Raw genomic sequence first — 24,455 nt, 5'->3', positions numbered from 1 at the left:
AGCAGCCTCATCAAGGCTCTCCTGCCGTGGCTGGTCCCTGACACCAAATCCCAAGTCGGAAAAAAAGAAAAAGGAAGATAGGCAAACAGAGCAATGAATACACAACATAAATAACCATAATGGTTCCAGCACAGCATGCATCATTCAATCCACTTCTACCAACCAAACCCCCATCCGAGGCAACTCAACAGAAACACAAACACAAACACAAACCAACAGGAAGCAGACCACCACAGAGCAAGAAGTCAATTCCCGAACCAACGCCCTCCTCCCCTCGTGAGATGGGCTTCGCCAGCGAGGAAGGGTCACATCTGGTGCGCTCTTGACTTCCCTCCTTCAACCTAACTAGTCTCCTTGGGCTCTCTTCTTCCACTGACATGTTACAGTACGACGCTGCCACTTGAACTAGACACTCTACAGACTCCACAACCATCCTTGGAGTTTACCTTGAACCCCGCCTTCTACTTCGCCAACACGACCACTGGGGGTCATCGTCACTGAAGAGACATGTTGACGAGGTTTAATGGTTCAGTACTTAGGGTTCAGGTAACTCCAGTCACTTCCTCGTGTTATTGATCCGGCGCCACGGCAGCCGGCTCGGCCATGGCCGTGCCACCGGCACCGGCGATCACGGCTCTAACCTGTTGCACGGTGTTGCAGAGGTGGTTGTTGATAGCGGTGACGGTGGAGAGGTTAAGCTTGGCGGAGGGGACGGCGGTGGCGAGCACCTGCATGCCGACCGTGAGCAGGCATCCGACGGTGGCGTGACCATCGATGCCGCTACTGGTCCCGGCGTTTGGTTGGCGGGCGGCGGGCGAGACGACGAACCCGGTCGGGAGGAGGGGAATGTAGGACGGGTCCTCGCTGCTCATCGCCACCTGCACGGCGTCGACGTCGATTGCGGCGTACACCACGATGCTGCCACCGGAGGGGTGGGTGCTGCTCTCTTGGAGCAGGAGATCCACGCTGTGGGAGGAGTTGCTTGCTACCTGAGCGAGTGGATTACACATGCACGTAGAAAATATCTCAATCGGCAATCGAAAGCAAAATAGGATGAAGTGCGTGGGAGGGCATACTGACATTGACACGCAACAGTGATATGCAGTTCCTCGGGTGCGAGCCATTGGCTATATGAGCCACCTCATGCAACGAGTTCCCGCTGGAGAGCACATCCAACTGCAGCTGAACGAGACACAAGAAGGTAGCTACCTCAAGACACGAACAAAGATGCAGATTGCAGTAAACAACAAACCACGAAGTACCTGAGACCTCCTTTGCTCGTCCGTCAAAAGCTCAAACACCTGGTGATGGGAGGAAGGAAGCCATGTGGTGGACACTGCCGTGAGAATAACCCCATTTGGCTGGCCGGGTGCAGTATTTTTCTTAGTTGTCACCCGGACCGTGTCATCGGAAGAATCCGAGAGCGCCGTCCATGACTGCATTCCAGAGGCATACACGCCGGTGCAGAATGTTGTTATCATTCTCTGTGACAGCCTCATCATGTTCTTTCTCGCCTCCGGAGATGAGATAACTGAAACACCAGAGTACACGGATGAGAGAACCGCAACACAGTTCAGTGTAGGACTTTTCTGTGGGGATTAATCGGCAGAGATACCTCCATTGTCAGAAATATTTCTCGCCATAAGGCTCGCGAGCCGCTCACATTGCCTTTGTAGGACTGAAACCCAGCGTGTAGCTCCGAATGCCTCCCCGGCGCTGACAAATTGCTGGAATATCTGATGCACTGGTTTGTCCTCCACCTCTGCATGTTCTACCCAGATCACCTGCCCAAAGAAATATGAGGTATAAAGCAGGTAACTCTGATTTGTTCTTGTTATCTTTCTCCTGTGTTCCTCCATAAAATTCTTAAGCATGTCCTCTATTACTATTAGAGAAGTGATCATGGCAGGTGAGCAACATTCCCAGAACATAGAAGAGCTTTTTCTTGTCCCGGTGATACATAAACACAGCAAATCAAGTTTCCGTACCTTGGAGTACCCATTGGGCATATCTTGGATGACACAACCAGAAGTCCTCCTTCTATACCAGGGGAAGGGGCTTTGAATGCCATCTCGGAATCCATCAACGGGGAAGTCGACTATAATCCAAGTGCCTTCTTCTGAGTTCTGCTGGCAGTACCGGAAGAAGTGAGCTTCACGGGCGGGCACCAACGGAGATAGAAATTGCAGCTCTGCATGCATCTGTTAATAGCCCGAACATGAGCAAAGCAGATGCCAACAACAACATGTATTCATGGATGTGATCCGACAAAGTACCAGATGCAAGCAGCCATTGCCGTGGCCGGGAACTCCGGGACTCAAAATCTGCACCGTTCTGGACTTTGCGACAAGGGAAGGAAACAGCTCCATCCATTTGTTCTGGACAAAGTAACCGAGAGGGTAAGAGCTCATGATGCTACAGAGACGATTCATGGATCTAGGAAAAGATTGACTCACTGCATCCAGGAAGGCATCCACCATTGTGATGCCGTTCATTATGACCATGGCACTGTCCCTGGAAGTCTCCGTCCTAAACCGCCCCTGTTGCTGTTTCAGGTCCATCGGCCATGGACACATCCTCGCATGCTCTTCCAAGTTCAAGACCTCCACGGTGCTACCACCTCTTCGGATCCACAGCGGCTCGTTCGTGTTGCACATCCTGACCAGGTGATCTGCTGCCGTCATTGCCAGGTCGAGAACCAATGGCCTGTCTTGGTCCATGATGAGCATGCCAGGGAACGGCGAGGGCTCATCGGAGATCTGCGGGATGGGGATCAGGTCGGTGCAGCTCACCACCGGCGGCTCGTGGAAGTGTCTGGAGTAGATGCCCATGTCAAGGTCAAGAGAGGGGAGCAGTAGAGGCGGTGCCGGCCCTAATGGCTGCAACTGCCGGCCACTGTAACGCGACGCGATGCAGGATAGACGCTCAAGCTGCACATTGAAGTGGTGAACAGAGGAAATGATAGCAAGAGCAAGTGCATGTGGAGGTAACGTCGTTCTGGGAGGAGCTAGGGTTAGGGTTCAGTACCTCGTCCTTGAGCCGGGCGTTCTCGATGCGCAGTTGCTGCTCGTCGAAGGACATCTCGCCGAGGATGGCCGGGCCGCCGCAGCTGGGGCAGACGACGTTGCGAATGGCTGCCTGCAGCCGGAAGTTGTCGTTCTTCAGGCTCTCGTTCTCCGCTCGCAGCACCACGTTGTCCGTCCGGTCTTGTTGAGCCTGCAGCGTGCCGCAGTTACAATCCCATGCATATCAGTAAGCTTTCTTCCACAACGAATAGCATCTAATTCTTGTATCATTGTTGGTACTGATGCATGAATGAAGGGTTGCAGACGCACCTTCATCTGAGTCCGGCGGTTCTGGAACCAGAACTTGACCTGGCGAGGCTTAAGGCCGAGTTCTTGGCTTAGCTTCATCCTCTGCTTCTCGTCCGGGTGAGGGCACTCCTTAAACATCCTATTAATGGCCATCGAATCATATCACATCATACCATATCATTAACAGAGATGGATGTGGTGAGAGTCTCACGCTTCCATCTCTTGAATCTGCCGGGCGGTGTGGCGGTGGTAACGCTTCTTCTTCGCAGCCGTCTGCTGCAGTTGCGACGGCGGCGGCGGTTGCTGCAACTCGTTGTCGTGGTCCTCGCCGCAGCTGAGCACTCCGTCCAGGGGTCCGCTACCAGAGCGGCTCTCCATCTCCTCTTCCTTGCTCCCACCCCTCCCCATCAACATCATCCCTTCCTCCTTCTTACGCCACCACAACCAAATCTTAGCGACAATGTTTTGAGAACGCGTAGGGTAAGGTATAGGAAGAGATCAGTGCTTACCGGAATGATGGAGGAGAAGGCATGGAATGGTGGCATGTTAGCCATGAAGCCGAGGCTAGGATTTTGGATCGAAGAGGCGAAGAGCGAATCGGGTGACACAACGTTGCCTCCCACCATGGATGACAGAACTTGACAGTCTCCATACATCTTTAGCCTCTCTTTCTTGACCTCCACTTCTTTTGCCCTCGAAACAAGAAGACACTCGACTGTTTTGCCTTTCTCAGAACCACACTTCGTCCATCTTCAAGTAAACAGAACCAAACACGGTCGATGGAGAGATCCTCGAAGAATGAGAGTACAACGACACGAGGAAAACAAAAGAAAGAAGAAGGAAGGGGAGATCTGAGAAGAAAGAAAGAAAGAAAGAAATGTAGGAGGAATGGGATAGAGGAAAGTGCAGTAATGGCGAGAAATGAATGCCACTAACCACTGTCGGTGTTTCTGGGAGAGAGAGAGAGAGAGAGAGAGAGAGGAGAAAACAAGAGAGAAGACCTCCTGTCTTCTCCCTCTTCGTGGACCTACACTTAAGCTTTTTCTTCTTCTTCTTCTTCTTTCCCCGCTCTCTTTCTCTCTCTGTGCTGCTTCACAGACAAACGGTATTAACTCTTCTTTCTCTCTCCATCAGAAGAAGAAGACTCACTCTCTTTCACTAAAAGCTTTATTGGTAGTAATTATTTATTACCGGTGGGGGTAATTAGTGGGAGGGAGGTTTCAGAGGGAGAGAGAGAGCGGGTGGTGGTAAATGCGACTTTAACTGCGGGCAGCAGAAACCGATTCCCCGCCAGGGAATCTGCTCCGCCTGGCGTAACGGACACGTGTCTTTCGTCGCCTCCGGAGCAGCGTTCTCTCCCCTGACCCGCGAGTCAACCCTCCCCCTTCTCCCTCTCTCTCTCTCTCTCTCTCTCTCTCTCTCTCTCGCCCCCATCACGCGCTTTCGCTTTTTGCCAAATGTCTTATGTGAGACCCACCACGCCGGTGGGGTCCACCGAATGAGGCGGCTCCGATTCGCTCGATCTGGCGTTGGATTCGAAGAGGAAGGTCACGCCAGCTTTGACTCGAGAAGAGTGCTGCCCTTGAGATTGGTGGGTCCCGGCGCCAGCTACAGTCGCAAGGAAGGTTGATGGGGTTTTGAGAATGAGGTGTCCTCCATGTGGCGCCGACGTGGTGCCATGTGTGACGTAGATGGAAGGCGAAGCGACGCTTCACACGCTTCTGGACGCCAACGTCGATTATAATGCCCCTAAAGGACATTGGCATTACACAGCCATATAGCTGATATATTGGACGTAGTATTTACGTGTTATCAGTTAGCTACATTTAGTATTTTTATCCTTATATTTTAAAAATTATATTGACATCTATATAATTACGAAACTAAAATATTTGATCCATTTATCTTAACATAATTAATTTTACTAATAAAAATATAAAAATAAAAAAATAAAAAAATAATTTTTAATATTCTAATTGATGATGACGGATGATATCGATGCTGATATAGACCGGTATCGTTTGACATCTTCATTGACAATCCTTTCATTACTCGCTAGTACTATAATTCGTCATCACTGATTATAATATTAAAATTATATTTTTATTGATTAAATTGATGATGTTAGGTAGGGTAAATAGATCTGAATATTTTAATTTTATAATTATAGAGATATCAATATAATTTTTTAAAATATAAAAACTAAGATGTCCCTAAAGGACATTGATATTATACATCGATGGTGGCGGATGACGTCGATTCCAATGTAAATGCATAACAACTTCGCTTGATATCTGCATCGATAACTCTTTTGTCACTCATCCATACTACCATCTGTCACTACTGATTGAAATATTAAGATTATATTTTTATACTTTATTTTTTTTATTTTCATCAAGAAAATCGATAATATTAGGATAAATAAATATAAATATTTTAATTCTATAATTATATCGATATCAATATAATTTTTTAAAATATAGAGACAAAAAGGACATTAATATTACACAGCCGTATAGATCATATATTTGATAGGATGTATTGGGCAGAGCGTAGGTAGGAATAAATCGAAGGGAGTTGGTCGCTAAAGAAAGTGGCATGCTTCGGTAAACGAAGTAGCATCGCTGTGTGACGTCTAATTCTCTGACACCACTGCTTCTTTGAAGTGCGGACATGAATAGGGAGGGACTTCTCATGCACGATATGTGCTCTCGATGCCACACTAGTGTTCATCAGATTCTGCTGCAAGGATAAGTCGCGTCATATAAATGAGGGTAGAATACATAGCACAGAATACTCAAAAGGAAGATTCCTTCTTTCATGCCAACACGAGCAACTATTGCTCGCAAAGTCTCGCCACAAATATACTCAAATGGAAGAAGAACACAACGATCGATTTCTTGGAATAAGAAGCTGAATTCGAATGTGTGGAAAGGGTGCTCACTGGCCTTGCTTGCTCGTCACGCACAGCACTGTTCTGGGGAAGAAAATTGAAGGCGCGGGTAAATGAGCTCTGAGACAGACCATAAAAGAGAGTAGTGATAAGTGACTGCAGATGCTGAGAGATGTAACCTTCTGATATTTGTCCTTCGAGTTGAAATCTGCAAAGCAATTTAATGAACAAGAAGGTAATTCATCATGAGACAAACTTGTCATCGCGTAATGAATTCACGAGATTAAAGTTTCTGTCAAAACGCAGTGTGGGATGACATCCAGACATGTTTGCACGACTGTTGGGAGTAGTATGACGCAGTTGACTTGGTCTAAAAACCAAAGCTAGTAGAGGAAAACGGACGAAGAAGAGATGACAAAGGCACCATTTACACCAAATAGGTGAAACATCTTTGGGATAGTGTAATCACCCCAAAGATGAATAAGAAGAAATCAAGACAGATCTCAAAGGTGTAAGATTGAGATATGAACAAAATCTATATCAAACACTGAAAAGGAAACGTAGATATAGATTCGAACTTAAGATTTTGAAGTAGTGAATATAAATATGCATTAATCCTCGAAGAACATGATTCGGAACTACACCTCTTCTTCATCGGGCAGAAGAAAACCGTACGAGTGAGATCGGAGTGGAAGATGGCGATCGTAAATTGCTGCTGCTTCGTGTTCCCGTCATTCTTCCCCACCGGTTTCTCCACCAAGCTTGTTTCGTTGCGGCCTTGGGGATTCCTTATAATTGCGAGGACAAGGTGGGGAAGGAGGGCCGCCGCAGCGCAGCAGGGAGGGGGAGGGCCGGAGGGGACGCCGGGACATTGGGGGTCCGCTGCACAGCACGATCTGCGTCCGTCTCGCTTTAGGAGTCGTGCATCGATGAGATTGGAACGTAAGACCCACGTCCGACTCGCTTTAAGATTTGCGCATGGACGAGATTGGAACCTTGGATGTCTTGCTTAGATGTTTGTGCGATGAGGATGCTGTTGGAAGAACCGCGGCCGTCTCGCTTTAAGATATGTGCATCAATGAGATTGAAACCATGGACGTCCCCTTTTAGAGAGGTGTGCAAACAAGATGCTGTAAGATCGACGTCCGTCTTGCGTTAAGATTTGTTCATAGATGAGATTGGAACCTTGGCCGTCTCGCTTAGAGATTTGTGCGAAAAAAGATACCGTAAGATCGATGACCGTCTCGCTTTAAGATTTGTGCATCGATGAGATTGGAACCTTGGGTGTCTTGCTTGGACGTTTGTGCGATGAAGATACTGTAAGATTCACAACCGTCTCGCTTTAAGAGTTGTGCATCGATGAGATTGGACCCTCGTGCGATGAGGGCACTGCATGAGCCACGTCCGTCCGTCCGTCTCGCTTTAAGAGTTGCGCATCGATGAGATTGGAACCTTGGACGTCTGGCTTTAAGATTCGTGCATCGATAAGGAAACTGTTAGGGTGGAAGGCTGGATTTCCATCCCTCTCTCCGACCTCCCTGTTTTCAAGGTTACCGATAAGAGCCTCATCCGGTTACAGTATCGCGGACACAAACGACGTTGACAAGTCCGGTGTGTCATTGGAGGATAGAATGACGTAGCATTCATTCCCTTGGAATCCTATCCAACAAGCACACTGAAAAAGATCTACTACGACTACTGCCTGTTCTGTATCAGATAAGAAAACCTCGATAAATCAACATGTCATCCTTACAACAATCCCCTACACATCTATACAGAAACACAAGCAAGTGTGGAGGATCAAATACCAATGGAGGTCTCATTGATCACCAGTGACAAACTTCATCATCTAGCAGAAGATGCAGAAGACCCTTCAAAAACTTGAGCTGCTTACAAGCCAAAATAAAAAAAAGAAAGAAAATGAAAAGAATGTAGCTCTTACTGAAGATGTATTGTCTATCTATTCCATGGCATCCAATCAAGTGCTCCTGAGTTAGCAGGTTATTGAGTGCCCATCGACTGCTTTGCCTCTCAAGGTTAAGCATTTGCTTGGATTAAAAACCAACTCAAATAGAAAGTAAAATGCTCCATGCTTTGAATCGAAATGTCTGTTATTGAAGATTTTTCATCGTGTTGTCTGGTTCTGTTGGCTCTTTGGAGGGAATTAAGAAAGCATTCACTGCCGTGTTGCTTTTTTCAGACAATACCAATCCGTCTCTGGAGCTCGTCAACAATTTTTTCCCTAGGAATCTCCTCTTCTTGATTGGCTTCGATGCTCTTCAACTTAAAAATGCCACTACTCACCTCAGATTCTCCCACAAGGACCATCCAAGGGATGCCAGATTGCTTCGCCCGGTTGATGTGATTCATCACCCTTTTGGTCAACCCAAATTCAGCTTTAATTTTAGCATCCCACAGTTGGCCGACAATTTCTGCAGCCAGCGTGAGATCCTTCCCGAGGATAGCCACCAAAACTTGTGTCTCGGTGGCACGGATTACCTGCAAAATCAGAATATCAGAACCAGCAATGTACATGATCATACCAACTTGAGTAAAAATCAATGAAGAATAACCAAAAAAAGATATTTATTATCTTCTAAAGACAAACCTTCACAGGTGGCCTAAAATTTGAAATAAAATGATTAATAAATATATAAAAGTAGATCAAATTATCTTAAACACATTAAGAAGCATCTTTGTCTACTCATCGAATTCCTAAACATTAGTCAGCAAACCAAACAAGACAGCACTTTAGAATCCGAACGTTCTTTGCCACCATTTCCAATCAACGGCTAGCTCACTCAACTCACTTTCTACTTCCAAGGGATATTTTCTGAGGCAAGTACATTCAAAATCTAAGCTTGTCTCTTCCAAAGGGGGTGGGGACAGATGACTGTGATCTGTTAGATTGGAAAGGCTCAGTTTAACATATTGGTGGATTTTGCTCCAAATCAAACAGACAGAGATGCAAAAGGAAAATAAAAGCAAAGCAATTTGGTTAGCAAGTACAAGAAATGTTAATGTCATCAAAACCTTGAAGTCTTCAGGAAATTGAAGACCTAAGGGCTAAGTATCAAATTTTCGATTCAGTCATCAAGTGATTATGCATGCACGTGGACACACAATAAAGCACCACACCAAAGAATTTCTTAAACAACAGATGTCCATAGCCCCATGAACATCATATATGTTATATAAGCATTCAAAAGAGCAGCAAAAATTTCAGAACAATTCCCTGTTCTATATACCCACTTTTGAGCATCATCCAAAACCAGGAAAAAACAATTTAGTAAGCTATATACAAAATCAGGTTGCTTAGCCTTGTCAAAATTAGTCTCTTGTTGATATAGAGAAGCATTCCCTCTTTGCTTGGAAAGAAGGAACATGAAAAGATATTGGAATGATAAAACAACAAAGGCTGCATACATGCCCATGTTTTACTAAATTCATCTTGTCCTAAAGGCCTAAAAAAAGTGAAATTCAAAGAACATAATCTCAAAATGGGACTAATAAAAACCATGTATCACATGCTCATATCATGGATTGTCAAATCTTTGTAAAGACTCTAAATATCACTAGTAAGTTTGTGTTAGTTAAGTGGTGCTGTCACTCATTTGTCTCACTCTTAGCTCATATGCACAACTGATAAAACTAATTATTGTGTTTGTTTGAGTATGATAGTGGCTGAGTCATAAAATCATGGAGTATTCAAGCCAACAGATGAGGGAAAAACAAAAGAGGAATATGTTAAATAATGCATAAGTGCTAGAGATGTACACCTTTTACAAGGTAGCACAGATGATATAGTCACAGCATAGATGACACAGTCACACGAACAGTCCATAAAAGAATAAAACATATGGGATTGAAAAAATCTTGAAATCATCCATGTTTAACAAGTGAGAATGAATGGAAAATATCTGTCTTTCGTGTACTGAATGTATAGGAAATGCTTGTAAATAAAGCATACCTGATTCCGGTCTTTTTCAAGTTGCTCCATTATTGTAAACACTCTCTCGATTCCAAGGCTGACGCCAACTGCAGGAACCTGCTTTCCGCTGAACATCCCTACTAGATTATCATATCGTCCACCTGCTGCAATAGAGCCAACCTAGAATGCAGATGCAGTGATAAAAGAATCAGTCTTCCTTAACTCACTAATAATACAAAAATATAATTGGTTCAAGTTAGGTAGGGTTAAATTGGTGCTCCCAGGTGTAACAGACAAATGCACGAGCCATTAAAAGTTAACTAACCTGAACAAAGGAGTTTAACCTGAATAATCTAGGTCAAAACAACCTGCCTAGATGGGTGAATTAAATGAATGATTTTGTCCAGAAATTTTAACCCCTAACCAAACACAAAGTATATTCTTAAGGCAAAAAGCATTGCACAATCTTTTTTTTCAGGGAAAGCTCATAAAAGTTGATGATAATGTAGCTTCTGCAGATGACCTACTTTTCTTATTAATTAATGTCTCACTTCATACTCAACATCCCTGGAAAAGTTGCCCTCGCCCAAAGAACAAGATTAAAGAGTGTTTATAAGCTTTGAAGTTCCTTAGCACATATCAAGGGACCGATAGGGTAGACTGGTAACCAATCTCTGGCAAAAAGTTTATGCCCAAATCTAGACAGTCCAAAGAAACACTAATATTACTTTCACATTTTAAGGATATGGGCACCTGTTTGCGACTGAAGAAATATGACAATACAGTTTAGCTAACTATAATGCCTTTATAAATGAGCATCTCTAAAACAAGAAAATCCACACATGGTCCGAAATTCTATTAACTTCAATGCATCAACACACAGCTAATGGAAAGTGGACAAAAAATAAGACATCCTCTTCACAGTGACTTCCAGACATATAAAGTCATTAGAAAACCATCGCGCATAGTGGGTACCGAAATAGAACCAACAACTCCAGCTATCTAAAGAAATATATGAAGCATATTTCCTTGAATTATGCTCAAATGCAAATATGGGAAAGCATAATTGATGGTGCAAGGGACTAGGTGAATCTTTCCTTGACAGTTTAAGATAATACTCTAATTCAGTGTCTAGTGGGAAAAATGCTGCATTAATGCTAAATTGACTTTTAATCCTCTGAAACTAGTTCTAATGTGTTTGTGACTTTGTGTTAAAAAGTTGACATGAGTATCAAACATAATCATTACTTCAACCAAACACTCAGCTACTTGAGTGGCAACAGAAAAGCCCATAGAGTATCTCTAATATACATCCTACATAACATGCTTGAGGTATATCTTACCTGTGTAGATCCTTTGAAAACTGCTTCATATATAACACCAGTATAATAATCAAGTCCTCTTGCAAGACTCAAGTCAAAAACCACTCTGTCTAAACACTTTGCCTTTTCAAGAGCTTTAAACAAAATCTCCAAATCATTCAATGCAAGGACAGACCCAGCATTCTCCAAGAATTGGCTCCCCTCTTTCTTTAGTTCTGATAAAATTTTGAGTGGTGGGCCTCTTTTCTTCACAAAAGCACCAATCTTATCAGCAGTTTCAACTGCTAACCCCTTCTCGTCAACCTAAAGCAAAAAAATGGCTTTATAAGCTGGAGAAAATATTTGGAATCCTTTCTCAAACTAGCTAACAGTCACTGAAATTAGCCAATACTGTTCTCACCAGTTCCTTTTTTATCTGTTCAAATGGTTGTTTGTCCAGTTTATCGATGCTTGAGCAAACTGTTCTAAATTTTTCAGAAGGCACACCACAGATTTCCAACATCCCATCTAGTAACTTTCGATGATTCAGCTTAATCTGCAAAACAAAAAAGATCCTTTGTGATAGCTACGTAAATAATTCAGAAGCAGTTTAGATTCGCCAGTTACAACTGTTCCTCACATCTGACTATTTTACAAGGGCAAGAACTTTTTCTTTCAGAATTCTCGTTGGTCTCACGTTGAAAGTTTTCTGATATATATTAGAAAGAAGATGAAATATTAAGAACAGAAAACATATGGTTTTGTGCAATTATGGAGGGAAAAGTTACCTCATAGCTGCCTATGTCAAGCTGATCCAACAGTTCAGTCAAGACTTTGATAACCTCGAAATCAGGTTCCATCGTTTCATAATGCCCAGCAATATCAAAGTCACATTGGTAGAATTCACGGTATCTTCCCTTTGATGGATTATCCCTTCTGTATACTTTAGCTATTTGGTATCTTTTTAATGCATTGATATTATTCATAGCCAAGTATCTCGCAAATGGCACAGTTAAATCATATCGCAAAGAACAGAGCTCACCACCCTATACAAAAAATTAAAGAACAATCTTGCTAATAAAACCATTTGCAATTAAAAATCAAAGGACAACAAACCACTACAAAAAAAGGACAACTAACATTCTTGTATATACCTGATCGGCAAGGTCATATATTAACTTTGAATCCTCCCCATACTTTCCCATAAGGGTCTCTCTTAATTCAAAGACAGGAGTATCAAGGGCAACAGCACCATGCATCTTAAAGACACCTGTAATGATTGAAAATGCACGTTCTCTAATGGCCATTTGTTCTTTGCCAAAATCACGTGTGCCCTAACAAACATACCCAAAAAAGAAAATGATTATTTGAAATGATAAAAGGAGTTGTATATGTTTTATGAGATCAAATAACATAAAGAAAATATATAGATGGGTTTTAGTTTAACATATGTTGTGTCCCTGTTTGTCGACAGAGTATCAAGGTATGCAAAGGCATTCTAAAAGGTCGCTAATATTGAATTTTCTGTATCAGAAAATGATTATGAAAGAAAAATTCTACTTTTCGTTTCTCAAATATTTTCACATGTTTTTTATGAACATCAAGCTTCAGTAAATCTTGAAACAGCACGAGGTTCACTTTTTTTTTCTGAAGATGCAAGGGAATAAATGTTATGTTGAGCCAAAAAATAAGACTTTAATGAAACTTCATTCATTAAAAAAACAAAGAAAATAACAATTCTTGCATTCCTACCACTAGCAGAAGAAAGCATAAATGGAAACAAACCAAACCTCAGAATAATTCCCAAGAACAATGCTTGATGCAAGTTGAGAATAAGGAACTTATAATCCAGTCCATTATCATATAACAATTTATAAAATGTAAAGAAACAATGACGAATTTCCGAAAATAGCTCCTAACTTTGAGAATTTCTCGGATACTGCCCCAACTTTGAGAAATTTCTACAGAGCGCCGTTTTTTCAAAATAACTAGCCTACCCCTGTCAGCAACCACTCTCCTCTGCTCAGAACAGCCGGCCATCGTTTGCGGCATAGGTGACAACGCGCATGGAGATGACCAGCAGCAGAGGCCTCACCCTCGCAAGACCCCAACAGCCGCCTCCCCTCCCCCCTAACCCGTTGGACCCACCAGAAATGAGGGCTGCCGCCGCCCTCTCCTTCCTCGCCCGCGGCCAACGGTGAGGTCGCATGAGCCGCCTCATCTCCTTCCTCGCCTGCGATCAATGGCGAGAGGGGGTTGTGGGCAACAACGAGGGCACATGGGCCGCCCCCCTCCTTCCTCACTCGCAATCAACAACGAGGGGAATCTATCGACCTCGACGATGAGGAGGGCCTGTGAGTGACGATGAGGGGGGGTTCTGACGAGGGCACAAGGGCAGTGGCAGAGGCGGTGCAAGACGACACTGCAGGGCATAGGCGATGGTGGGATGACGGAGGTAGAGGTAAAATGATATTGTCAGACGATTAAGGGCACACTGTAGGAATTTTTCAAAGTTGGGACGCTCTGTTGGAAATCCTTAAAGTTAGGGGTTTTTTTCCGAGAATTTGCCTAAGAAATAAATTTTGTACCCAGCATGACCAAAGGTGGTTAGTTTCCAGCACATAATGCAATATTAAACTGATATAATAAAGAGAAGGAGCTTGACAATATAAGAGACATTTGTAATGTAAAACATGTTCTAAAATTGCCTTGAAGCAAGTAAAATATTACGGCGAAACTTAAAATCCAGTCCTAGATCATATAACAATTTACAAACTTGTTATGTGAAGAAACACAGTCCATGCTTAGCATGTTCAAAGATGGTAACTCCCAGCATAGAATGCAATATCAAACAGATATAACCCAACGAGCTTGACAATATAAGGGTGACAACCAGGGTAAGACAGTCCAGAAACAATCGACATATACAAACTAGAAGAAGATAAACATTATCAAATCATTTTGTGTTTCTTACCTTGGGGATTTTAGGAAGTCTTCTGACTTCATTACTCTCCACTATTTCCTTCACCTTTATCAGTAGGTTATCTAGCCGAGTATCTTTGGGATCAAAATACTTTGCAAGGTCACGTGCCCACTCAACCAAGACCACAACATTTTCGCTAGAAGGATCGGACTTGCACAAAATACTATCTCTGAGAAGCTGTCTTATACTAGAAGTTCCCTTACCTAACGCCTTCTTCTTTTTCTTGTCAGTCTTCTTCTCACCCTTTGCAACGTCTCCATTAAGCTTGCTTGCTTGATCCACCTGAGGTTTCTCAATCGAGTCATCTATTTCTAAGGCAAACAAAGCCACTGCTGCCTCCCAAGCAAGAACCTCCCGAAATTTAACCAAATATTCATATACATAGTGCAGAGTTAGTAAATAGTCAATCTTAGAGGCAGCCTTTTCAGTAATTGAGTGGAACTGATCTCTTACGCCATCCAAACTGGGACAGGCCTTCAAGAAAGCCTCTGCAACCCTTAGGCGTAAGCTATTATCACTTATCATGTTAATGGTAGATTTTGAACGGTCCAAGCTACTTTCAATCATCGATTGCATCGACATGGCGAGTGGCAAGACTGAACCTGCAAAAGCTTTCTCCTTTCCGTGATTTCCAAACACCATTGATTTCTTGAACTTAACGGTTGAGTTCAACTCAACCCGTGTTCGACCATGGAGTGTTCTCACGGCTTCCCTAAAGCTAGCACTGACTGTAGGTATCTCATTGAACGATCCCGATTCATTCTGCCCCACAAGCTTCGACCCAAACAACAATACTTTCATGTCGCTGGCCACATCAGTCTCATCCTTTATTGAGAATCCATCGCCAGAGCCGAACAAATCGAATGCAGATACATCAGCACGAGCTGCCTCACAAGACAATGCTGCCACGGCATCTGCCACCTTCACCAGAGCAGAGGAACAGCAGTCCAACATGGCGCAGACACCAACAGAAGCCGCGCACGAGGTCTCGAAGACACCAGCCTCCTCGCGGCCGAGTTCAATCTCGCCAACGTTCTTTGAATTCAACTGGAAGATCGAGTTCAGAAACCCCAAAGCCGAGCCGAAATCGACGGACTCGTGACCGGACGGGAGGGCTAGCGTGTCTGCAATGAGGGAGGGGATGGAAGGGCGGACGGCAGCGTCGGAGAGAACAAACTTGTTGAGCAGGACGGCGAGGGCCGCGCGGGACTCTTCCAAGGTCAGCAACCGGGAATTCGACGGCCCATCGCGGTTGGGGTTCAACGGAGAAGTTCGCTTGGTAAGGGAGAGCTTCTCGAGGGCAGCGGGGTCGATCGTCACGGAGGCGAGGCCCTGGGAGACGGCGTAGACCGCGGCGGGGGACAGGGAGGAGCCCTTCCCGCCGACTGAGACGGAGTAGTTCGGCGGGGGCGAAGCCATCGAGGGTGATCTGTCGCGAGGCCGCGATCGGAGGGAGCGACGGCTGAAGGAAGGATATCCAAAACCCTAAACGACGATGGCGCAGAGAAATGTGGCAAGTAGGAACGTCAACAAGGAATCTGGATACGAACACGAATAAGCCCATGGGCCGTATCTTCGACCGTTACTGTAGTTTCCGAGCCATCCCTGTCGACGACGACTTGATCGTGATCGAACCTGACCGGATACTATAATTCCGGCTGGGACGAGCCTGGCTGAGATGATTAAACTTCATCAGGTGATTTCTCATATCAGATTATAATTGATATTGCTTGCTTTCTTGAACACGCTTATAATTGAGCATTCCTGCAAAAGACCAAGTTGTCGTCATATTTCGTGCTTTGCCTCTCCGTGTCTCATATCCCACGCCGGAGAAGACGGCAGCAGAGAACTCGACGGGGGCACAGCGTAAGCCGTCACTCCCCAATGTATAAAGGCACGCAGCAGCAATCGCCAATTGTTTTGAGGGTCCTTTCCCTTCCAAAGGACGGCCCAACAAATCATAGAAAACAAAGCTTCGGGTTTGCAATCTTATATGTCAGATTATTTATGCAACACTTTTTGCAAGTATGTCCAATCCTGTGGAATCCATAATACATAAAAGCTCTCTTACAAACAAATACATTAACAGAACCACTTTCATATAATAACTGGAGAAGTCCTACAGCAGATCTTTAGAAACTGAGTATTTGAAACCATGACAGCATTATTTACAAACGAAAACAGAAAACGCCGATCATAGAATCAATCCTTGCACGGGTTCGGGCTTCTTAGGGTGATCAGGTGGTGAAGCTACAGAAGTCTCCGGCGAATGCACCCTATCCTGAGCATCTTCAGGTGATGATTTGTTCTGCTGTTGCTCAGCCGTAGCTTTCTCCACGGCTTTCGTACCGACCTCACTTGCAGTCTTGGCAACCTTGTTGATAGCACCTATCATCCATGAGACGCCGGCGAAAACATACTTGTTCTCCATGGCGGCAGAGCCGACATTGCTAATTTTCTGCTCTGCAGCTGTGATGGCCGATCTTGCTTTCTCGGAGACCTGGTACCTATGATCCATCTCCAAAACCTTTTCGTTGACGGCAGAAGTGCCAGTGCTGATTTTCTCGGTGAGACCAATCTTATGATCTAAATTTGAGACCTTAGTCATTGCTGTGGATGATAATTGGTGTTTCTCATCAAAAGACTTTGCACTTTCCAATGCACCCTTTCCAAGGATCAAGCCCTTAGCCAGCATAGTGCTGATGACATTTTCTGCCTTCTGAATCGAAGTCTCTTTGTTATTGGCAGCACCATCTTTCGACTGTATATTAAAAGCATAAATCATCAAAAGAAACTTAATCATATGTAATGTATCATTTGAATGCAAGGGGAAGATAAGAAAATCATAAACACAAATTTACCATGTAAGGAATTGATGCAGCTGCTGGTAATTGATAATCTGTGGCTGGTGTTATAATGACAGTCATATCAACTATCGTGGCACCCTGATAAGTTCCCAAAAAATAAATAAATAAACAAAGGAAGACCGAAAGAAAGTCCCTTATTAAGTATTAAAACTACTGCTGCTTTTTAAATTCGCACTGATGTGCATAAACACAATGACATAATAGAATTAGCAATGAGCATTATATTGACCACGAAAAAAGTAACTACTTCCGATAGATTTGCCGATAGACATAACATCAAACATTAGTTATTAAAGAAAAGGAACTGTTTGAACAGATAGGTTAAAATCATTTTACGCACTGAAAGAAGAAGTGCCATTTCTGCTCCATCTGACTTTTTGAAGGTGACATATGCAACTTGAGACCGCTCATCTCCACTAATAGAAAGTACAAGAAGCTCATCAAGAACAGATGATGTGAAGTCTAGCATTTGGAGAAGTAAATGTGTGACAGTGATTAGCAACACAAACCTTTGCATTTCGATGTATTCAATATCACCAGAAAAGGAAAAGAATTCCCTGATGTCTTGCTCGGATGCACTGAGGGAAACATTGCCAACTTTCACTGTTCTCACCTGTAAAACAAATGAAACATGTTCAGGAATACTTTTATAGATGATTATCAAGGATATTACTGATAGTACCAATGTTCTAATATATTTTACAGCTAAAATCTTTTCAATGTTCGATACCTATATATGCTTTTCCATATAAAAAAAGCTATGCCAAGATAAATACAAAAAAATACATAATAGCAAAGAGTTACTTCAAAAAGATTTAAGTTAACAATCCATCCATTGGTACATCAAGTCAACCACAAACTATAAATTTAAACAATGTGGCTGAATGAAAACTACAATAGTTCATTATAAAGCAATCCAAAGTCTAAGAGTCATGCCACACGATACAATTATACAAATATATCTTATCTGGTGGAAAGAGAACTGAAGTAGTTCATTATCAAGCAAACCAAATTCTATCGAAGCTGTAACTAATGGAATGAATTTTCCATAGCAATGTTATGCAATACAAATACATCTGTGCATGGAACCATCTACACCATTGCAATCGTCCATCCCAAAAATTATATGTCTCAGAGGGCATTCTTCAGACACTAATGTCCATCCAAATAAATATTAAAACCCACAGTTGTTCCATATAGCATGCCTGCATCTTATTTCGTGAGATTGCTACACGTATCAATGAGAATTCAGATGACTTTATTCACCAAGTTCTTGAATCTTAAAGAAACAGATTGTGAGAACAATTGCACATTAAACACTAAAGTGAACAGTTGCACTTCCCCACACAAGATTTGAGGACTTCAGTGGAAACAGGTGATCCAATCTTGCATATTAAACACTAAATTGAGGAACTAGAATTTCTGCATATAACAAACCAACTAATAATCTTCAATATGGGATAGATACTCAGACTTATGGAGCTAATAGATGAAAAGCATGGTTAACAAATGCAATTTCATGTTCTTAGGATAAGTCATTTGAGATTAATGGCTTTTTATTCCTGGGATGTCCCTTTGCTTGATATGATCAACCACGTAAACAGAGCGCAATCGTTGAATTTGAAAATAATATATATGCAATGGGCATAAAGTGTTCAAGCAATAACTAGAACATGATCTACTTAAGAGTTGTCCACTAGGTACTTTGCAATTATTTAAAAGAGTTTCTTCTGATAGTAATATTATATTATATTATATTTCACACACACACACACAAATATATATATATATATATATATATATATATATAGGATCTTTTAACGTCATTGAGATCCATAAAAAATCATATATTTAGTTAAGTTCAAAGAAATTAAATCTTTATTTATAATTTCTATTAAGATCATTTTAGATCTTCCTCTATCTCTCCTTATATTACTAACATTAATTATTTCACCTTTTCTGATTACTGCATTCGGAAGTCTCCATAGCATATACAAATACTATCTGAAACGATTTTCTCTCATCTCACCCTCTATCGAAGCGATACTTAGTTGTTCACGAATAAAAGTATTTCTTTTCCTATCTTTCCTAGTAACTCCACACATCAATCTCAACATTCTCATCTTGACAACACAAATTTTTTATATATGTTCTTTCTTAATTGTCCAACACTTAGATCCATAAAGCATTATTGGTTTCACAATTGTCTTATAAAATTTTTCTTTTAATCTCAAATGTATCTGATGATTACACAAGACTCTTGACGCCCCTCGTTATTTTAACCATCTTGTTTTTACTCTATGAATACTATCTTAATCGGTCTCTATATCTTTGAATAATTGATCCAAGATACATAAAGTTTTTCTTTCAAGGGACTTCTTGTCCATCCAATTTAACTATATTCTCTTGTCTATTTTTAGAATCACTAAAATTATATTTTATATATTCAATTTTAATCCTACTTAATCTAAAACCTTTAGTTTCTAGGGCTTTGCTCAAGTTTATAATTAATTCCACTTAGGCTCTCATTAACTAAGACAATATCATCAGCAAATAACATACATCAGAGAAGTTTATCATGTATATAGTTAGTGGATATACCTTTTCTTATTATACATATCTTTAATAACATCTATATAGTTAGTGGATATACCTTTTCTTTCTAAAACCCACCATAATAAATCTTTAGGAATGCTATTATAGGCTTTCTTTGAGTCAATAAAAACCATATGCAAATCTTTTTTTTTCTCTCCATACTTTTTCATTAATTATCTTAATAAATAAATAGCTTCTATGGTTGATCTTCCGGGCATAGAACCAAATTGCTTTTCAAAGATATTTGTTTCAAGGGTTATCCTACTTTCGATAACTTTTTTCAAAAATTTCATAGTATGACTCATGATTTTAATCTCTCTATAATTTGAACAATTTTGTATGTCATCCTTATTTTTATCAATTGACACTAAAAAACTCTTTCTCGATTCATCATAGATCCATTCGAATTTTATAATTTTGTTAAATAAGCTAGTTAACCAAGCTACTCTCTTGTCCCTTCAACTATTTTAGACCTCAATAGGGATATCATCAGGCCCCATACTCTTAGCTATATTCACCTTTTTTAATACACCTTTTACTTCATTAGCTTTAATTTTACGAATAAATATATGATTATTAAATCTACCACTATTATTTTATCATTAAATCTAAGTTCTATATGTAATATTCATTAAATAATTTATAAAAATAATGTTTTCATCTTTCCTTAATTTTGTTATCATTAACAAGTATTCTTTGATTTTCGTCTTTGATGCATCTAATATTACCTAAATCCTTATACTTTCTTTATTTAGCTTTAATAATTCGATGTATATCTTTTTCACAATCTTTAGTAATAAAAGTTATCATAAGCTTTATATCTTGCCATACTAACTGCATTTTTTTGTCTTTGTTTTATATTCTTTATATCTTTTAAAATTTTTCTCATTTTTATAATTTTACCAATTTTAAAACATGATCCTTTAGTAATAATTATTTTTTGAACTTCTTGGCACCACCACCAAGTCTGTTACACCTCTACCTTTAGTTTCACCAAAAATCTCCTTTAAGCTTCTAATCTTCTTAGCTATTATAGACAAAATAATATTAAAATTATTCTCATCTAAGTTCCAAGTTGTCTCCTCTTCTATCTTATTTTTAAAAGTGTTTACATTATCATCTTTAAAATTTCACCATCTAATCTTAGTGATTGTTTTTATTATCTTTTTATTCTTTCATTTTTTTTACAGCAAATATCTAATACTATCAACCAATGTTGATTCGTCAAACTTTTGCTAGGTATAACTTTACAATTCTTACAAATAACTTTATTTACCTTTCTAGTGAGAAAAAAAATTTATTTGTCTATAATTGTGATCATTCTTATAAGTAATTAAATGTTCATCTCTCTTTCTAAAGTGGGTATTTACAATTATATGATCATAGGAAGTTGCAAAATCCAAAATCATACCATCATATTCATTTCTCTTCCCATAACCAAAGCCCCCATGCACCCCTCTATATTCACCATATGTTTTCCCTACATAACTATTCAAATCTCCTCCAATCATAAGTTTTTTTATTATAGACATTCCTTAATTGATATCATCTAAGCTTTTCCAAATTCTCTTTTTGATTTTGATCATCCAATCCGACTTAAGAGGCATAAGCACTAATGACATTCAAAACATCTTGTCATTTCATAAATTTTAGAACTATAATTTTACCTTCAAATTTTTTTACAACAACAACATTATTCTTAAGATCCTTATTAAAGACAATTCCTACACCATTTCTGTATTTAACTTTTTCAATATATCAAATTTTAAATCCAATACTATCAATCCCTCTAGATTTTTTCCCTACCCACTTAGTCTCTTGTAAGCAAATAATATTTATTCTTCTTTTGATCATTTTGTATAAAAATTCTAACCCTTCCCGAAAAATGTTCCTATATTCCAAGTTGCTAACCAAACCCTCTATTTTTTGACTAATTTCTTTACTCTCATTGGTCCAGAACAATAAGAGAACCCTCACCTACTTGGCACCACATCCAAGCGTCGATGTGATGGGTTGCTTCCGGGCGACCTCCTAGCCCACCATTTGTAATTCGGGAGACCTAGGTGGTGAAGGTGTCTCGCGTCACTTTCAGACGACGACCTAGCTTTACACTAAAATCGGTTAAGATCCATATTCATGAGATTTGACATAGTTTTACGTTGGTTGTCAGTGACCTAACACAACCCTCCTTTTTTATCCAGGTTTGGGATCGACATTGGTGGGGTGTGTGTGTGTGTGTGTGTGTGTGTGTGTAACATTACATATATATGGATCATTGTAAACTTGCTATTTTATGTTCTTGTTCCTGATATTGATGCTTCAAACAAGTGCAGCTTCATAGGCAAACATGGTGAGAACTGATAAATCAAATAACTACTACCCCTACTTTCAGATAAGTAGATGCCAATCAATAATCGAACTCAATATATGTCTATTGAACAAGCACTGAAAAATCAACCAGGGCGCATCCCAAAGTTCAACACAATTATGAGCAGTCACATAAAGAATATATATGTTTACCAAAAATATACGAAGCAAATGTTTCCATGAGGTAACATACACCTTAACCAAAGATTTACATTCCATTGTTAATCAGACAATTACTTTTCCTAATTGTTCTGGACCAACTACAACTTCTATTGTTTATGCTATTCTCACACATCTTCCACAAGAGGCTTGCTACATGACCAAAACATGCTTTTAGAAACTATCTAGATGTTTAAAACTAGGTCAAAAATTATTGTTTGGATATTCTTTGGCTATCACGCATAATGTTTGATACAAGATTCCATGATTCAGTTAGCAGATATTGTGAGTAATATGGAGCACGACTGACTAAAGGGACAATATAGCCCAATTTACCCACAAAACAGCAACTATGCTTAACACAGCATGTTTACATCTGGATAGGGAAGTTTTACAAGATAAATTATGTTTCAAATAGTAGATACTTTTGAGTCAAAAGTTCAATCTCCTACATGTTCTATATATAACCTTTTTGGTGATGGACCCTGCATAAATGCCACATACCTATAGTTCACCTTAATAGACCATGCATCACTTCAAAGAGTTTCATCTTTACTTTTTTCTCCCTGAAGGTTAACGGAGGTAGGAGTTACAATAGTTTCATTAGTTACTAGATAAGTAAAAAGAGAGTTGCATCAAGCTATAAATAAATGGTTCACACATCAGATAAAGACTACAGGAGCTATGCTTGATGATTATGTATTAGCAAATGGAAAAAGTGAAGCTGAAAATAATATATTTCTGGCCAAAAGGACTGCCCTTAGCTGTGCCTGAGCTATTCTAACTCTTAATTCCCCTCACAAAATAATGACAAATAACAAGATCATGTCCTACTTACTATTCAAGGAATCTGAAGCCTGGATGCTTTTATAAGGAAAAACATCAAATAATAACTCTATGAAATAAACTTGTACAAGGTGTAAGCCAACAAATACCACTAGTCAATAACAGCCTAACAGAGAGCCAACCTACCGAGCTCAGCAAATCAATATACAAATGACATAATAACCATTTTTGCTAGAGTATCAGGCCATAAGCCCTTTCTTTTAGAAATACAAACATGTCAGATGGCATTAGAACACAAGTATCATCATATCTTATGCTATAAAGCATGGTTACAACACAGGAAATGGGCGAACTACACAATCTATTCTAACTGGTCCACTGCAAAAGCTTTTTATATCAATCCAATTTATAAAAATAAAAGAAAATAAACTTTAATCTTAATAACCTATCTTTGATCCTGACAACGCCAAACTAAAAACATGATCCAACAGGTGTTTCAGCTAATCACAACTTCTATCTACAATTTTGAATCCCTAGTTCGCTGTACCAATAATCAAACCCCTAGTATTACCATGTCAATATCTTAATCATCCATTTAAATAAACAATCGACGAGAGACGAGAAGAAACAGCATGTGTTTTTTGAGAAACCCCTACCCAAATCCAATCTACCAACCGGATCGTGGTTCAGAAACACCCGGATAAACCATATAGGGGACACAAATCGAAAAATTAAAGAGGGACGAAACCATACCGGCACGATTACCAAACAATAAGAGAAAAATAGTAGTAGTTCTCACCGACATGGCTATCGACTCTGATGATTCTTCTATCGACGGCGAGAAAGAGAGAGAGGGGGGTGTTATAGCAATTCGGCGTGCGCCGAGGAAGTCGCGGAGCTGATGGATTTCTCTGACTTGGGCCTGACGGAGATCCGTTAAGTCCATCGCTTAGCCGTCAGACTCCGTTACGCCGTTGTTGACGCGTGTAACCATAGGTCGGTGCTGTGGAGAACCATACACAAAATGACACGTGTACATATCTAATTCTGAATTAAAAAAATGATATTAATCCCCATCGAAACTTTCTTTCTCTGTCGTGACGTTAACGTTCTCAGAAACACATGCAAAGAGATTGCTGCATCCGATGGTTTCTTCATCACGAAGGGTCAAACAACCCGTCAAGTTTCAAGCGCGATGTCAGAAACATTGGTGCGGAAAGGACGAGGCTGAGCTTTACAAAGCTTAAGCACCAAGGAAA

The 24,455-nt window shown here is 40.8% G+C and overlaps 3 protein-coding genes and 1 long non-coding RNA gene across 6 annotated transcripts; 1 reads left to right on the top strand and 3 right to left on the bottom strand.

Moving 5' to 3' along the window:
• Window positions 1-456: 456 nt before the first annotated feature.
• Window positions 457-4,252, bottom strand: LOC135638013 (homeobox-leucine zipper protein ROC3-like). Of its 3 annotated transcripts, none has more exons than XM_065150938.1 (11): window positions 3,824-4,252; window positions 3,526-3,740; window positions 3,336-3,453; window positions 3,028-3,216; window positions 2,457-2,930; window positions 2,277-2,378; window positions 1,989-2,201; window positions 1,616-1,784; window positions 1,263-1,531; window positions 1,081-1,182; window positions 457-989 (listed from the first exon to the last, which is right to left on the bottom strand). In XM_065150938.1, exons 1-11 carry the CDS (start codon window positions 3,968-3,970, stop codon window positions 570-572), a joined length of 2,418 nt encoding a protein of 805 aa, XP_065007010.1. In that variant the 5' UTR covers window positions 3,971-4,252; the 3' UTR covers window positions 457-569. The 3 variants fall into 3 exon arrangements, with proteins under 3 accessions (XP_065007010.1, XP_065007009.1, XP_065007011.1); XM_065150937.1 differs by having other exon boundaries at window positions 458-989; window positions 3,526-3,743; window positions 3,824-4,251; XM_065150939.1 differs by having other exon boundaries at window positions 459-989; window positions 1,081-1,176; window positions 3,526-3,743; window positions 3,824-4,248.
• LOC135638015 (uncharacterized) lies at window positions 2,261-3,479 on the top strand. Its single transcript, XR_010496466.1, has 2 exons — window positions 2,261-2,399; window positions 2,556-3,479. It is a non-coding gene; the product is annotated as an uncharacterized LOC135638015 (long non-coding RNA).
• A 4,002-nt stretch (window positions 4,253-8,254) lies between the features above and the next one.
• On the bottom strand, window positions 8,255-15,947 carry LOC103984911 (histidine--tRNA ligase, cytoplasmic). The gene is made up of 7 exons (XM_009402486.3): window positions 14,414-15,947; window positions 12,594-12,773; window positions 12,228-12,485; window positions 11,861-11,995; window positions 11,482-11,763; window positions 10,178-10,318; window positions 8,255-8,706 (listed from the first exon to the last, which is right to left on the bottom strand). The coding sequence occupies exons 1-7, from the start codon at window positions 15,839-15,841 to the stop codon at window positions 8,404-8,406; spliced, it is 2,727 nt and encodes a 908-aa protein (XP_009400761.2). The 5' UTR covers window positions 15,842-15,947; the 3' UTR covers window positions 8,255-8,403.
• A 501-nt stretch (window positions 15,948-16,448) lies between these two features.
• On the bottom strand, window positions 16,449-24,335 carry LOC135638288 (binding partner of ACD11 1-like). Its single transcript, XM_065151353.1, has 5 exons — window positions 23,996-24,335; window positions 17,799-17,902; window positions 17,630-17,705; window positions 17,284-17,367; window positions 16,449-17,183 (listed from the first exon to the last, which is right to left on the bottom strand). Exons 1-5 carry the CDS (start codon window positions 24,140-24,142, stop codon window positions 16,617-16,619), a joined length of 978 nt encoding a protein of 325 aa, XP_065007425.1. The 5' UTR covers window positions 24,143-24,335; the 3' UTR covers window positions 16,449-16,616.
• Window positions 24,336-24,455: the final 120 nt, after the last annotated feature.

The sequence above is a fragment of the Musa acuminata genome, chromosome BXJ3-5, assembly GCF_036884655.1.
Source record: "Musa acuminata AAA Group cultivar baxijiao chromosome BXJ3-5, Cavendish_Baxijiao_AAA, whole genome shotgun sequence".
Taxonomy (NCBI): domain Eukaryota; kingdom Viridiplantae; phylum Streptophyta; class Magnoliopsida; order Zingiberales; family Musaceae; genus Musa; species Musa acuminata.
This window is presented reverse-complemented; position numbering and strand designations above follow the sequence as displayed.

What these genes read in the sequence shown, in the direction of transcription:
- LOC135638288 (XM_065151353.1), bottom strand. Translation starts at nt 24,142, where the DNA reads ATGGACTTAACGGATCTCCGTCAGGCCCAAGTCAGAGAAATCCATCAG. An exon ending in CAGAGTCGATAGCCATGTCG is followed by an intron (nt 17,903 to 23,995) that starts GTGAGAACTACT and finishes TTTGTTTTACAG; the next exon opens with GTGAGAACAGTGAAAGTTGG. An exon ending in CTGCATCAATTCCTTACATG is followed by an intron (nt 17,184 to 17,283) that starts GTAAATTTGTGT and finishes TTTAATATACAG; the next exon opens with TCGAAAGATGGTGCTGCCAA.
- LOC135638013 (XM_065150937.1), bottom strand. Translation starts at nt 3,970, where the DNA reads ATGTATGGAGACTGTCAAGTTCTGTCATCCATGGTGGGAGGCAACGTT. An exon ending in CAGATTCAAGAGATGGAAGC is followed by an intron (nt 3,454 to 3,525) that starts GTGAGACTCTCA and finishes GGCCATTAATAG; the next exon opens with GATGTTTAAGGAGTGCCCTC. An exon ending in ACGCCCGGCTCAAGGACGAG is followed by an intron (nt 2,931 to 3,027) that starts GTACTGAACCCT and finishes TTCAATGTGCAG; the next exon opens with CTTGAGCGTCTATCCTGCAT.
- LOC103984911 (XM_009402486.3), bottom strand. Translation starts at nt 15,841, where the DNA reads ATGGCTTCGCCCCCGCCGAACTACTCCGTCTCAGTCGGCGGGAAGGGC. An exon ending in TATATGACCTTGCCGATCAG is followed by an intron (nt 12,486 to 12,593) that starts GTATATACAAGA and finishes TTTTTTGTATAG; the next exon opens with GGTGGTGAGCTCTGTTCTTT. An exon ending in TTGACATAGGCAGCTATGAG is followed by an intron (nt 11,996 to 12,227) that starts GTAACTTTTCCC and finishes TTTGTTTTGCAG; the next exon opens with ATTAAGCTGAATCATCGAAA.